Below are 12,653 nucleotides of genomic sequence, written 5' to 3'. Positions count from 1 at the left end.
GTAAAATAATAACATTAGGGAATTTCTGGGTGCTCCAGTGGTTAGGACTAGGCACTTTCACTGACAAAGCCCAGGTTCAATCCCTGGTCAGGAAGCTAAGATCCCACAGGCTGTGCAGCAGAGCCAAATAAAATAAAATAAAATAAAATAAAATAAAAATGTGTTAGAAGATACCAATATCAGGAATAAAGAGGAGTGATTTCTATGGGCATTGAAAGAATAATAAGGAAATATTTACTAACTTTATAGTCATAAATTCAATAATTCAAGTGAAATGGACAACTTCCTTAAAAGATACAAAGTACCAAAACTCATCCAAGAAGAAACAAATCACCTGAATAGTCCTACATGTATTACAGAAATTGAATTCCTAGTTAAAAACCCTTCAGAAAAGAAATTTCTAGATTAAGTGATTTTACTAACCATCATATGGATAAATCTCGAATGCATTATGTTAAGTAGAGGAAGTCAGACTTAAAAGACTACATATATGATATTCTAGAAAAGGCCAAACTATGTGGATGGAAAAGTAGCTTAGTGGTTTAAAGGGGCTGGGGTGAAAAGGAAGGCTTGACAATAAAGGTGCACAGGGAAACTGGTGGTAGGGATGAAGGGTTCAAAGGAATTCTATAACTTGTTGATGGTGGTAACAGGATTGTATTTATTTGTCAAGACTTGCATGGTTGGATACAATTTACTATTTGTATATTATATCTTAATCAAAAAAGTTTTGACAGGTGGATGGTGGATCTATACATAGTAAGTTGCCTTAAAGAATTGAGTAGGCTATGAAGAAAGGCAAAAACATAATGATCTATAACACAGAATTCTCAAAAAGAACCAGTGTGTCTAGATCTGACTAGGAAGGAAAGAATATTGGGGGGAAAGCTGTTTTAGATAGTTATATCCCTAAATCTCCCTATTCCATATCTCTAGGCTAGTATACTTTACTGACTATTGCAAAAATCTGAAGTTTTGTTTTCTGCTGGGAGTAAAACAAGTAATTCACATTGAGGAGTCTCAGGGCAGTTCAGGGCCCTTAGATGCCAAAATTGGAAGGTTAGGAGATGGCATACTTAATGAAGAGTATGCCACCTTTGACCTGAGCTGCCAGAACCCTGAAGTAAGACTCCCACCATTCAAGAAGGAGTTTGGGATCCTCTGGAGAAGCTAACAAGTCCAAGAAAGATATCCTAAAGATACTGACATCAGCATCTCTCCCGTGACTCATCCAGTTCTCTCTCTAGGAAGTTCAAAGTAAATAAGCTAGGGCAACATCCCAGAGTTTCCAATCACTTTTTATTCCAACACTCATAATTTCAAATAGAAGACCAGACATCCAAGGAAAGTCTCTAAACACAGAAAATAAGCATCGAATCAATCAAGTTGAAAACAGCAATTTATAGGAAACAAACTCAGCTGGGAGAAGAAAACAAAAGTGTTTAAGGATTTCAAGTTCTTTAAAGTTTAGAAAAAATAAATACATTTCACTTTATTCCTCCCAGTGACCACAATGCCACAAGCCACTTAGATTCTGAAAGGTGGACAACAGGAGGGAAATTAGCTAGGGACCTCAGGACTCAAATAACAACCCATTGGGGTGTTTCCTGGGGTTTTCTTTCCTCCCATGCATTCAACTTGAGGTTAGAGAAGTCTGAAATCTGGAAATACCAACCTGGAAATCACACACATACACATGCCTTAAGAAAAGCCAAAGGTCCAGAAAAGTTTTGCCTACCATGACAAAAACCTTTTCACCACTCTGTTCTTGTGGCAAACATGAGGAGAGCTGCAATTCCCAAACAGGCATTGCAGACACTGAATTCATTGGTAAGAGGCTATGTTCCAACCTCTTTTCCCGACTGAGTGACTGAACTGAACTGAACTGAAGGTGGTCCTCATGGAACCTGTGAGCCAAGATATCTCATACTCAGCATTATTGACATTTGATGCTGGAAAAGCCTTTGTTCTGGAAGGATATACTATGCACTATGAGATGCACAGCAGTATCCCTGTATAACCCCCAAGATGCCAACAGCATACTCCCCCAATTCCTATAATCAAAAATGTATACAGATATTACCAAATGTGCCCTTGGAACATCACCCCTGATTGAGAACCAATGCTATCTGACTTCACAACCCCTTGTAGGAAGTATAGGACATGCAAGTCAGACACATTGTAGAGCTTGTCTTCTCTCCTCACCTGCAGTATGAGGTAGCACCTTTCCCCATCTCAAGCCAGCACGGAGAAGACTATGATGTGGGATCCCATCATCTTGGAAGCATGCAAGTGGACAAACAAGAATAACCCTGCAGGGACTTGATAAACTGCTATTGGAACCACAGTCCACCAGAGTGAGCCAGGATGTGCATTCTGGACCTAAACAGGTTTTCAATGTGCTAAAATAGAAGATTTAAGTGGGAACCAGCGTCTCATGAGTAATACTCAAAATGCATAGGACACAGTCCAAAATTATTTGTCACACTATTGAAGTCACTCAGTTGTGTCCAACTCTCTGCGACCCCATGGACTGTAGCCTACAGGGCTCCTCTCTCCACTGGATTTTCCAGGCAAGAGTACTGGAGTGGGCTGCCATTTCCTTCTCCAGGGGATCTTCCCAACCCAGGGATCAAACCCAGGTCTCCCACATTGCAGGCAGACACTTTACCATCTGTGCCACCAGGGAAGCCCTTGTCACACTAAGAACTAGTAAACTCTCAATTACAATAAGAAAAGACTATTAATGAATACCAACATCAAGCTCACATAGCTGTTGAATTACTGAGCAAGGATTTTAAAGTAGCCATTATAAAAGTTCTCCATGATACTGGGTGCTCGGGGCTGGTGCACTGGGATGACCCAGGGGGATGGGATAGGAAGGGATGTGGGAGGGGGGTTCTGGAAGGGGAAAACATGTACACCCATGGTGGATTCATGTCAATGTATGGCAAAACAAATACAATACTGTAAAGTTAAAAAATAGATAAATAAACTAACTTAAAATAAAAAAATAAAAAGGGCTTAAAGAACGATAAAAAAATAAAATAAAAGTTCTCCATTGAACAATTATGAACACACTTGAAACATGTTAAAGAACAAGAAACAGTGAAGAAATAGAAATTACTGGCAATACATATAAAAGACAAGGGATTAATATCAAGAAATAGAGTGTACAGAGATTTCCCAATACCTCCTACGCTGATACATGCATTGACTCCCCATTAGCAACCTCTGGACCTTCTGTCTACTTTTGCTGTGAACTCAAAACTGCTATAAAAAATAAAATCTATTTAAAAAAAAAGAAATATAAGAAACAGAGCAGAGGTTGGCAAACTACCTACTTCTGTACATCTAAACTAATGCACATTTGTACATTCTTAACTAAGAACAGTTTATACACTTTTATTGCTTGGGGTTAAAACAAGAAAATATTTTATGAGATGCAAAAATTAAATAAAATTCCAATTTCAGTGTCTGTAAATACAGTTTGTTGGAATACAGTCCTGTTCATTTGTGTATTTATTGTCACAACAACACAGTTCTGAAGTTTCCAGAGAGGGGGCTTAAGTACTATAGTGCATTTTTCCAAGGCTTTCCCCCCCCCAACATCTGTATAACTTGCTTCATTCAATGGTACATTAGCAAATATGATCAAGAAGAGGTGTGAAAAGTGCTTGTACATTTCTGAAATGCTGCAACTGAGACATGACCAAATCTAAGCTTGCTGGCTGGATGTTGGGAGACTCAGGATGAAATTATTCCCATTGCATCAACCAACAGCCAGGCAGCTGAGTAGGGAGAGAGACCACCACCATCCGGGGAGCAAGACCACCCAGAGTCTAACTGACCACCTTCCAGAGAGTGAAACCACAGAGAGCCATGGTGGGGGTGGGGGAGGTGGGGTGTGGAGGGGGGACCACTGAGAGCTGTCTCCCTGCTGAGGAGCAAGAGAGCTGGTGTTTGTGCTGTCGCGCCTTAGTACTGTCGTGTGCCTGGGCACTGTCGCGTGTTTATGGCGTCACAAGTTGTGTGCTCTAGCCCTCTCATCCTTGAGACATGCCCACATGGCCGCCACACTGACTCGCCCTCGCACTGGGCCTGGAGAGTCCTGGCCCATGACCCCAAGCCTCCTCTTGCTCCTGTTTCTCCTGCCTCCCACCCAGGTTGCAGCCACAGCCCACAGGCACCCTGCCAGCGAGGAGGTCGCCTTTAGCCGTGATGTGGGTAGGACCCCTCCAAGCCCAGGTTGGCGGTGGTCCTGGCGGTGAATCCGGTGAATCCCGGGCTTCCGACTCCCAAGGGTGGAGACTCAGCCTTCCGCGGTCCTTTTCTTTTTCTACGCTTCCCACTCTCCCTCCCTTCACTTTGCATGTGGCCAGGCCCACCCTGGTGCCGCTGCTACTCACATACTTTGTCATTCTTCCTTCAGCCTGTGGCCAGCGTCATGTGCAAGGGAAGATACTGGGAGGCGTGGATGCCCTTGAGAGAAAGTGGCCGTGGCAGGTCAGTGTGCACTATGCAGGTTTCCACATCTGTGGTGGGTCCATCGTTGATGAGTACTGGATCCTGTCGGCTGCCCACTGCTTTGACAGGTGAGTGGGCGGTGATGGATACCCTTCCCACCGAAGTCTAGGGCTGCAGGACCAACTACATGGACCACATAGGACTGGGACTTCTTGGAGTTGGGGAGAGAGTGGGACCCAGCACACAGCTCCATCCACTACAGCTTCTTGCACAGGGCTGAGGACTCCTTTCGGGCCATCAGCTCTTCCAGATAGGTGTGGAACAAAATAATAGGATGAGAGGTTAGGTGAGGAGTCACATCTTAGGATGATAAGGAGAGAGGTGATGAAAGACTTATCCTCATTGGCAGCTCACTGTACATCTGACAAGCTCACCATCCAGCAGATACTGGTGAGTCCTTGAATTCTCCATGTACTCAGGTCAGGACTTCTTTGGGAGCAATTCTGCCAGTCAGGTCCCTACTGTGCTGGAATGGCTCACTTTCCACATCCTGGCTGAGAGCTTGGATACCCAGGCCCCCATGTTCCAGGACTCCTTGGGCCTGTGAGCTCATGGAAGCTCCTCTTTCCAGGTGTCAGGTGCTTGAACCACTATACCTTTGTTCTCTATCTCTACAGGAATAAGAACACTGAGGCATTTGATATGTATGTGGGTCTTGTGGACCTCAAGGTTGCAGGCAATCACACACAGTGGTTTGAGGTGAATAGGGTGATCATACACCCCACATATGAATTGTATCACCCTATTGGAGGCGACATCGCTCTGGTGCAGCTGAAAACCCGCATTGTTTTTTCCGACTCTGTGCTTCCCATCTGTATTGCACCCCCAGACATGATTCTTTCGAACCTTTCTTGCTGGGCTACAGGATGGGGATACATCTCCCGAAAAGGTAAGAAAACAAAGTGCAGGGTGGATCCCTTTATTGGAGCTTCTGGAAGGGATGATGGCTTTATGACATTACCGAAGAGAACATGTTCTGTCCATTAAGGGGCTGCAAGTATCTGAGGACTGGAATCTTTATCCATCAATCACTATATGTTTCTCTGTCAGTGTGGAGTTGTGCTTTATTCTTGGCTGGCTTTGTTGTATATAGAGAAGCAGTTACATCTACTTTGACTGTAAAACTAATATTTTGTATACCAAGAGCACAAATTTTCAGCATAATTGTTCTTAAAATTTTAAATTCAATTTATAATCTTTTTTAACCTATGGAAAAACATATTAGTTATTCTAGTTATCCATAAAGGACTTTTACTTTCTTTCTAGGTTTAAATCTTTGTATTTTAGGATTTCTATGGTTATTTAAAAGATTTTTAATTGCATTTGTTAATCAGACACAGCTGTTGACTTCTGTGTATTGATAATATTTCTGCCCCCAATATAGGACAAATTTTTAATAGTTTGTCAGTTGATTATTTAATTGTTCTAGATTTTTAAATATACTTTCTTCAGATAAAGCTTGTTTCATCACTTCCTTTTCTATATTTTATCCTTAATTAATTTTTCTTATCTTATTGCAATGATTAGAACCTCTAGTAGAAATGTTGCTAGGTCTCTTTCTCTTGTTTTTTATTTTAATTGAAATGCTTCTAATAGCTTACTATTGCATCTGTGGCTTGACTTGGAGATTTCAAATTGATATCTTATATCAGTTTAAGAAAGTTTAACATCAGCTTTACTTAATTAAAAAAACCATTAAACTGATATAAATTCAAATTAGAATGTTAAAACTTTAGAATGTTAAATGTAATCCCTATGGTAACCATGCAAGGAAATTAAGAGGGAATTTAAATATTTCACTACAAAAAATCAACTAAATGCAAAGAAGATGGGAATGCAAGAAGAGGAGGCAAGGGGGAAGCTATAAGGCATGTAGAAGGTAAGTAGTTAAATGACAGAAGCAAGTTCCTCCTTATCAGTAATTACTTTAAATGTAAATGGTTGAACTCTCAAATCAAACGACAGAGCCTGGAATTAGGGAGATAAAGCCAAGATGGCAGAGTACACCTCCTCTCACTGGGACACATAAATTACAATCATTGATAGAACAACTATTGATGAGAAAGACTGGAATCCACCAGAGAATATTTTCTACAGCTAAAGATGGGAACCATGAAGAGATGGGTAGGAAGGGCAAAGTCATAGTAAAGTCAAGACCTATATGCTTGGGTGGATGACCCACAAATAGGAGGATGATTACAAATATGGAGCTTCTCCCCAAGGAATAAAGGGTCTGAGCCTCACATTGGGCTCCCTGGTCCTGGAGTCCTATACCAGGAATATTTGGTTTTGGAAGCCAACAGGCCTTACTTTGGGGACACCCAGAAAGCTGTGAGAAGTAAAGACTCCACTCTTAAAAGGCACATATAAAATCTCACAGGTTCCAGGACCTAGAGCAGAGTAGTAATTTGAAAGGAGCCTGGGTCAGATCCACCTACTTATCTTGGAGAGTCTCCCCGAGAGGTAGGAAGCAACTGGAGTTCACCCTGCAGACATAGACACTGGTGGCGCCATTTAGGGGGGCTCATTCTATCACATGGACACTGGTGTTGACAAGCACTATTTTAGAATCCTCTATATAGTTTATTGGGCTTCCCTAGTATAAAGGATCTGCCTGCAATGCAGGAGACCCAGGTTCAATCACTGGGTCAGGAAGATTCCCTGGGGAAGGGAATGGTTACCCACTCCAGTACTCTTGCCTGGAGAATACCATGGACAGAGGAGCCTGACGGGCTACAGTCTGTGAGACTGCAAAGAGTTGGACATGACTCAGTTCACCACTGATCCACCTGGGAAGCCCACATTACATCCCTAGTACTTATTTATCTTGTAACTGCTGGAAGTTTATAACTTTTGACTGCCTTCAACCAATTCCATCCTCCCTCAACACTCCCCTGCCACTGGTAATCACAAAACTAATCTCTTTTTCTATGAGTTTGTCTTTGAAGTCTAATTGATATGTTAGTTCCTGTTATATGACATAGTGATTTGGTATTTCTCCACAGCTCAAAATTATCACCATGATAAGTCTAATTACAATATGTCACCATAAAAATATATTACATAATTTTTTATTTTATTCTGCACACTGTACATATTTCATGCATGTGACTCATTTATTTTACAACTGGAAGTTTGTACCTCTTAATCTTCCTCACCTATTTCTTTCCTTACCCCACCCCCTCACCTCTGGCAACCACCTGTTTTTCCTCTGTATCTATAACTCGGTTCTATTTGTTCATTTGTTTTCTTTAGATGCCACGTGTAAGTGCAATCATACAATATTTGGGCTTCCTTGGTGGCTCAGATGGTAAAGAATCTGCCTGCAATGTGGCAGACCTGGGTTCAGTCCCTGGGTTGGGAAGATTCCCTGGAGAAGGAAGTGGCACCCCACTCCAGTATTCCTGCCTGGAGAATTCCATGGACAGAGGAGCCTGGCGGGCTACAGTCCATGGGATCGCAGAGTCAGACACGACTAAGCAACTAACACACACACACACACACATACACACATACACACACAATATTTGTCTTTCTCTGTCTGACTTATTTCACTTAGTACAATATCCTCTAGATCTATCCATGTTGTTGCAAATGGTAAGATTTCATTCTTTTTTATGGCTGGGTAATATTCCATTGTATATACATACCACATCTTCTTCAACCACTCATCTATTAATGCACACTTAAGTTAATTTAGATCTGAAGTTAGTCTCTTGTAGGCAGCATATATATGAGTCTTATTTTGCATCCATTTTATGTCATTTGATTGGAGCATTTAGTTCATTTATATCTAAAATAGGTATTAACTACTGCTGTTTTGTTCATTGGTTTGGGATTGCTTTCATAGCTCTTTTTTGTTCCTTTCTTCCTTTGTTCTATTTCCTCATGATTTGATGACTATATGTAGCATTGTGCTTGGATTCCTTTCTTTTTCTGTGTGTATATCTATCTATTATAGATCTTCTTTGTGGTTATCATGAGGTTTATATAATTCTTCTATAATACCCATGATTATTTTACATTGCTGATCTTTTATTTTCAAATGTATTTTAACAATACTGCATATTTACTCCCCTTTCTTCAAGATTATTGTTTTTATATATTTTACTCCTTTTTGATCATGTATTTCTTAACTACTTATTGTGGATATAGTTTTGGCGTTTTGTCTTTTAAGCTTCTTATTGGCTTTGTATGTGTTTGATTTACTATCTTCACTATGTATTTGTGTTTACCAATGAGCTTCTTCCTTTCATAATTCTCATGTTCTAGTTGGGGCTTTTTTTCACTTAGAGAAGTCCCTTTAATATTTCTTGTAAAGCTGGTTTGGTGGTGCTGAACTCTTTTTTTTTTTCTCATCTGTAAAACTTTCAATCTCTCCATCAAATCTGAATGGAAACCTTGCTAGGTAGATTATTCTTGGTTGTAGGTTTTTCCCTTTCATCCCTTTAAGTTAATCATGCCATTCCCTTCTGGCCTGCAGAGTTTCTGCTGAAAAGTCAACTGATAACCTTATGGAAGTTCCCTGTATGTAACTTGCTGCTTTTCCCTTGCTGCTTTCAATATTCTCTCTTTATCTTAAGCTTTTGCCATTTCAGTCACAGCGTGTCCTGGTGCGGTCCTTTTTGGTTGATCCTGTGTGGGCCAACTCTCCGTGCCCCTGGACTTGATGTCTGTTTCCTTTCCCAGGTTAGGAAATTTTTCAGTGATTATATCTTCAAATATGTTCTCTGCCCCCTGTTCTGTCTCTTCTCATTGTGGGTTGCCTATCATGTTGGTGTGTTTAATCTTGTCCCAGGGATCTCTGAGGCTATCCTCAGTTCCTTTCATTCTTTATACTTTATTCTGCTCTTCAGCAGTTATTTCCACCATTTTATCTTCCAGCTCACTGATCCATTCTTCTGCTTCAGATATTCTGCTACTGATTCCTTCTAGAGTGTTTTTAATTTCAGTAATTGTGTTGTTTGTATGTTTATTCTTTAATTCTTCTAGGTCTTTGTTAATTGATTCTTGCATTTTCTCCATTCTATTTTCAAGGTTTTTGATCATCTTTGCTATCATTACTCTGAATTCTTTTAGAGGGGAGGAGAGGGTGAGATGTATGGAGAAAGTAACATGGAAACTTACATTACCATATGTGAAATAGGTAGCCAACGGGAATTTGCTGTATGTCCCAGGGAACTCAAGAGGGGTAGGATGGGGAGGGAGATGGGAGGGAGGTTCAAGAGGGAGGGGACATATATATACCTATGGCTGATTCATGTTGATCTTTGACAGAAAACAACAAAATTCTGTAAGCAATTATCCTTCAATTAAAAAATAAATAAATATTTTTTAAAAAAGCACACATGTAAACCCATGGCTGATTCTTGTCAATGTATGGCAAAAACTATTACAATATTGTAAAGTAATTAGCCCCCAAGGAAAATAAATAAATTTATAAAAAATAAAAAAAAAAAACAAAAAACAAAAATAGTTTCTGTAGGCCAAAAGTTAAATAAAAAAAAAAATAAAAAATAAAAAAGCATCATTTCTTTGGTGCTCAGCTTTCTTTATGGTCCAACTCTCACATCCATACATACTGGAAAAGCCATAGTTTTAACTATATGGACCTTTGTCCACAAGTAATGTCTCTGCTTTTTAATATACTGTCGAGGTTTGTCATAGCTTTTCTTCCAAGAAGCAACTGTCTTTTAATTTCATGGCTGCAGTCACCATCTGTAGTGATTTTGGAGCCCAAGAAAATAAAGTCTGTCGCTGTTTCCATTGTTTCCCCATCTATTTGCCATGAAGTGATGGGACCAGAGGCCATGATCTTCATTTTTTGAATGTTGAGTTTTAAGCCAAATTTTTCACTCTTCTCCTTCACTTTCATTAAGAGACTCTTTAGTTCCTCTTGGTTTTCTATAGGGATGGTGTCATCTTAAACCACCTTTATTTACATTGTTTCTTTTTTTCTGTTCTGTTCAGCTTCATTGATGGTCTTTATTAACATGATCTTGTGGATGATAGCCATTCTGACAGGTGTGAGGTGGTATTTCACTGTGGTTTTGCTTTGCATTTCTCTGATGATTAGCGATGTTGAGCATCTTTTCATGTGCCTGTTGGCCATTTGTGTGTTTCCTTAGGGAAAATGTCAGTTCAGGTCTTCTGTCCATTCTTAAATTGAATTTAGATAGATAGGAGATATACATATAGATAGATATAGATATAAACAGATATATATAGTTGTATAAGCTATTACATATCTTGGATATTAACACTTATAGGACATATTACTTGCAAATATTTTCTCTCATTCAGTAGGATGTCTCTTCATTTTGTAACTTTCTTAAGTGGTATCCTTTACCTTGCTAAAACTTTTAAGTTTAACTAGGTTTCATTTGTTTATTTTTTATTTTCCTTTCTTTCCTAAAGAGACAAGCCCAAAACACTATTGCTATAATTCATGTCAAAGAGTGTTCTGCGTATATTCTCTTTTAGGAGTTTTGTGGTTTCAGGTCTTACATTTAAGTCTTTAATCAATTTTCAGTTTATTTTCATATGTGGTATGAGAAAATGTTTTAATAATTTCATTATTTTACATGCAGCTATTCCAATTTCCCAGTACCATTTATTGAAGATGGCCTTTTCCCCATTGTATATTTTTGCCTCCTTTGTTGTAGGTTAATTGACCATAAGTGTGTGGATTTATTTCTGGGTCTTCTATTGTTTTCCATTGATCTATGTGCCTGTTTTATGTGCCAGTACCATACTGTTTGAGTACTGAAACTTTGTATCAGCCACCATGATACTTATAACTTTGTTCCCTTTTCTCAACATTGCCTTGGCTATTTGTTGTGTGTGTGTGACTCCATATAAATTTTAGGATTATTTGTTCTAGTTCTGTGAAAAATATCATGGGTATTTTGGTGAGGGTTGCATTAAATCTGTAATGACTTTGGGTAGTATAACCATGTTGTGCTGTGCTTAGTCACTCAGTTGTGTCCGAATCTTTGCAACCCCATGGACTGCAGCCCTCAAGGCTCCTCTGTCCATGGGAATTCTCCAGACAAGAATACTGGAGTGCATTGCCATGCCCTCCTCCAGGGGATCTTCTCGACCCAGGAATTGAACCTAGGTCTTTCACACTGCAGGCAGATTCTTAACTGCTGAGCCATATATACACACACACACACACACACACACATACACACACATATTTGTTGTTGTTCAGTCACTAAGTCATGTCTGACTCTTTGCAACCTCATGGACAACAGCATTCCAGGCTCCTTTGTCCTTCACTATCTCCCAGAGTTTTCTCAGATTCATGTCCATTGAGTCAGTGATACTATCTAACCATCTCATCCTCTGCTGCCTCCTTCTCCTTTAGCTTTCAATCTTTTCCAGTAAGTTGGCTCCTTGCATCAGGTGGCCAAAGAATTGGAGCTTTAGCTTCAGTGAATATTCAAGGTTGATTTCCTTTAGGATTGACTGGTTTGATCCCCTTGCAGTCCAAGGGACTCTCAAAGAGTCTTCTCCAGCACCACAGTTCAAAAGCATCAGTTCTTTAGTGCTCAGCCTTCTTTATGGTCCAACTCTCACATTTGTACATGACCACTGGAAACATATGGACTTTGTTGGCAAGGTGATGTCTCTGCTTTTTAACATGCTGTCTAGGTTTGTCATGATTTTCCTTCCAAGGAGCAAATGTCTTAATTTCATGGCTTCAGTCACCATCCACAGTGATTTCGGAGCCCAAGAAAATAAATTCTGTCACTGCTTCCACTTTATCCCTTCCATTTGCCATGAAGTGATGGGGCCAGATGCCATGATCTTAGTTTTTTGAATATTTACTTTCAAGAGAGCTTTTTCACTCTCCCCTTTCACTCTCACCAAGAGACTCTGTAGTTCCTCTTTGCTTTCTTCCATTAGAGTGGTATCATCTGCATATCTGAGGTTGTTGATATTTGTCCCAGCAGTCTTGATTCCAGTTTGCAATTCATCCAGCCTGGAATTTTGCACAATGTACTTTGCATACAAGTTAAATAAGCAAGGTGATAATATACAACCTTGTCATACTCCTTTCCCAATGTTGAATCAGTCAGTTGTCCCATGTCCAGTTCTAACTGTTGCTTCTTGACCCA

At 39.9% G+C, this 12,653-nt stretch overlaps 1 protein-coding gene across 3 annotated transcripts in view; it reads left to right on the top strand.

Annotated features, from left to right (window-relative positions):
- The first annotated feature begins 4,061 nt into the window (after window positions 1-4,061).
- PRSS38 (serine protease 38) overlaps window positions 4,062-12,653 on the top strand; it is a 42,708-nt gene continuing 34,116 nt past the window's right edge. Inside the window, exons 1-3 of one of the 3 annotated variants that reach the window (XM_081497823.1) lie at window positions 4,062-4,227; window positions 4,433-4,595; window positions 5,145-5,416. In XM_081497823.1, coding sequence (XP_081353949.1) covers window positions 4,068-4,227; window positions 4,433-4,595; window positions 5,145-5,416 — 595 coding nt within the window. In that variant the 5' untranslated portion in view covers window positions 4,062-4,067. Of the gene's footprint in view, window positions 4,277-4,432; window positions 4,596-5,144; window positions 5,417-12,653 lie in introns of all 3 variants that reach the window. The other 2 variants (XM_081497822.1, XM_081497824.1) reach the window with 2 other exon arrangements.

This window comes from Giraffa tippelskirchi, chromosome 6 (genome assembly GCF_054371585.1).
Source record: "Giraffa tippelskirchi isolate mGirTip1 chromosome 6, T2T-mGirTip1v1.2.pri, whole genome shotgun sequence".
NCBI lineage: Eukaryota > Metazoa > Chordata > Mammalia > Artiodactyla > Giraffidae > Giraffa > Giraffa tippelskirchi.
This window is presented reverse-complemented; position numbering and strand designations above follow the sequence as displayed.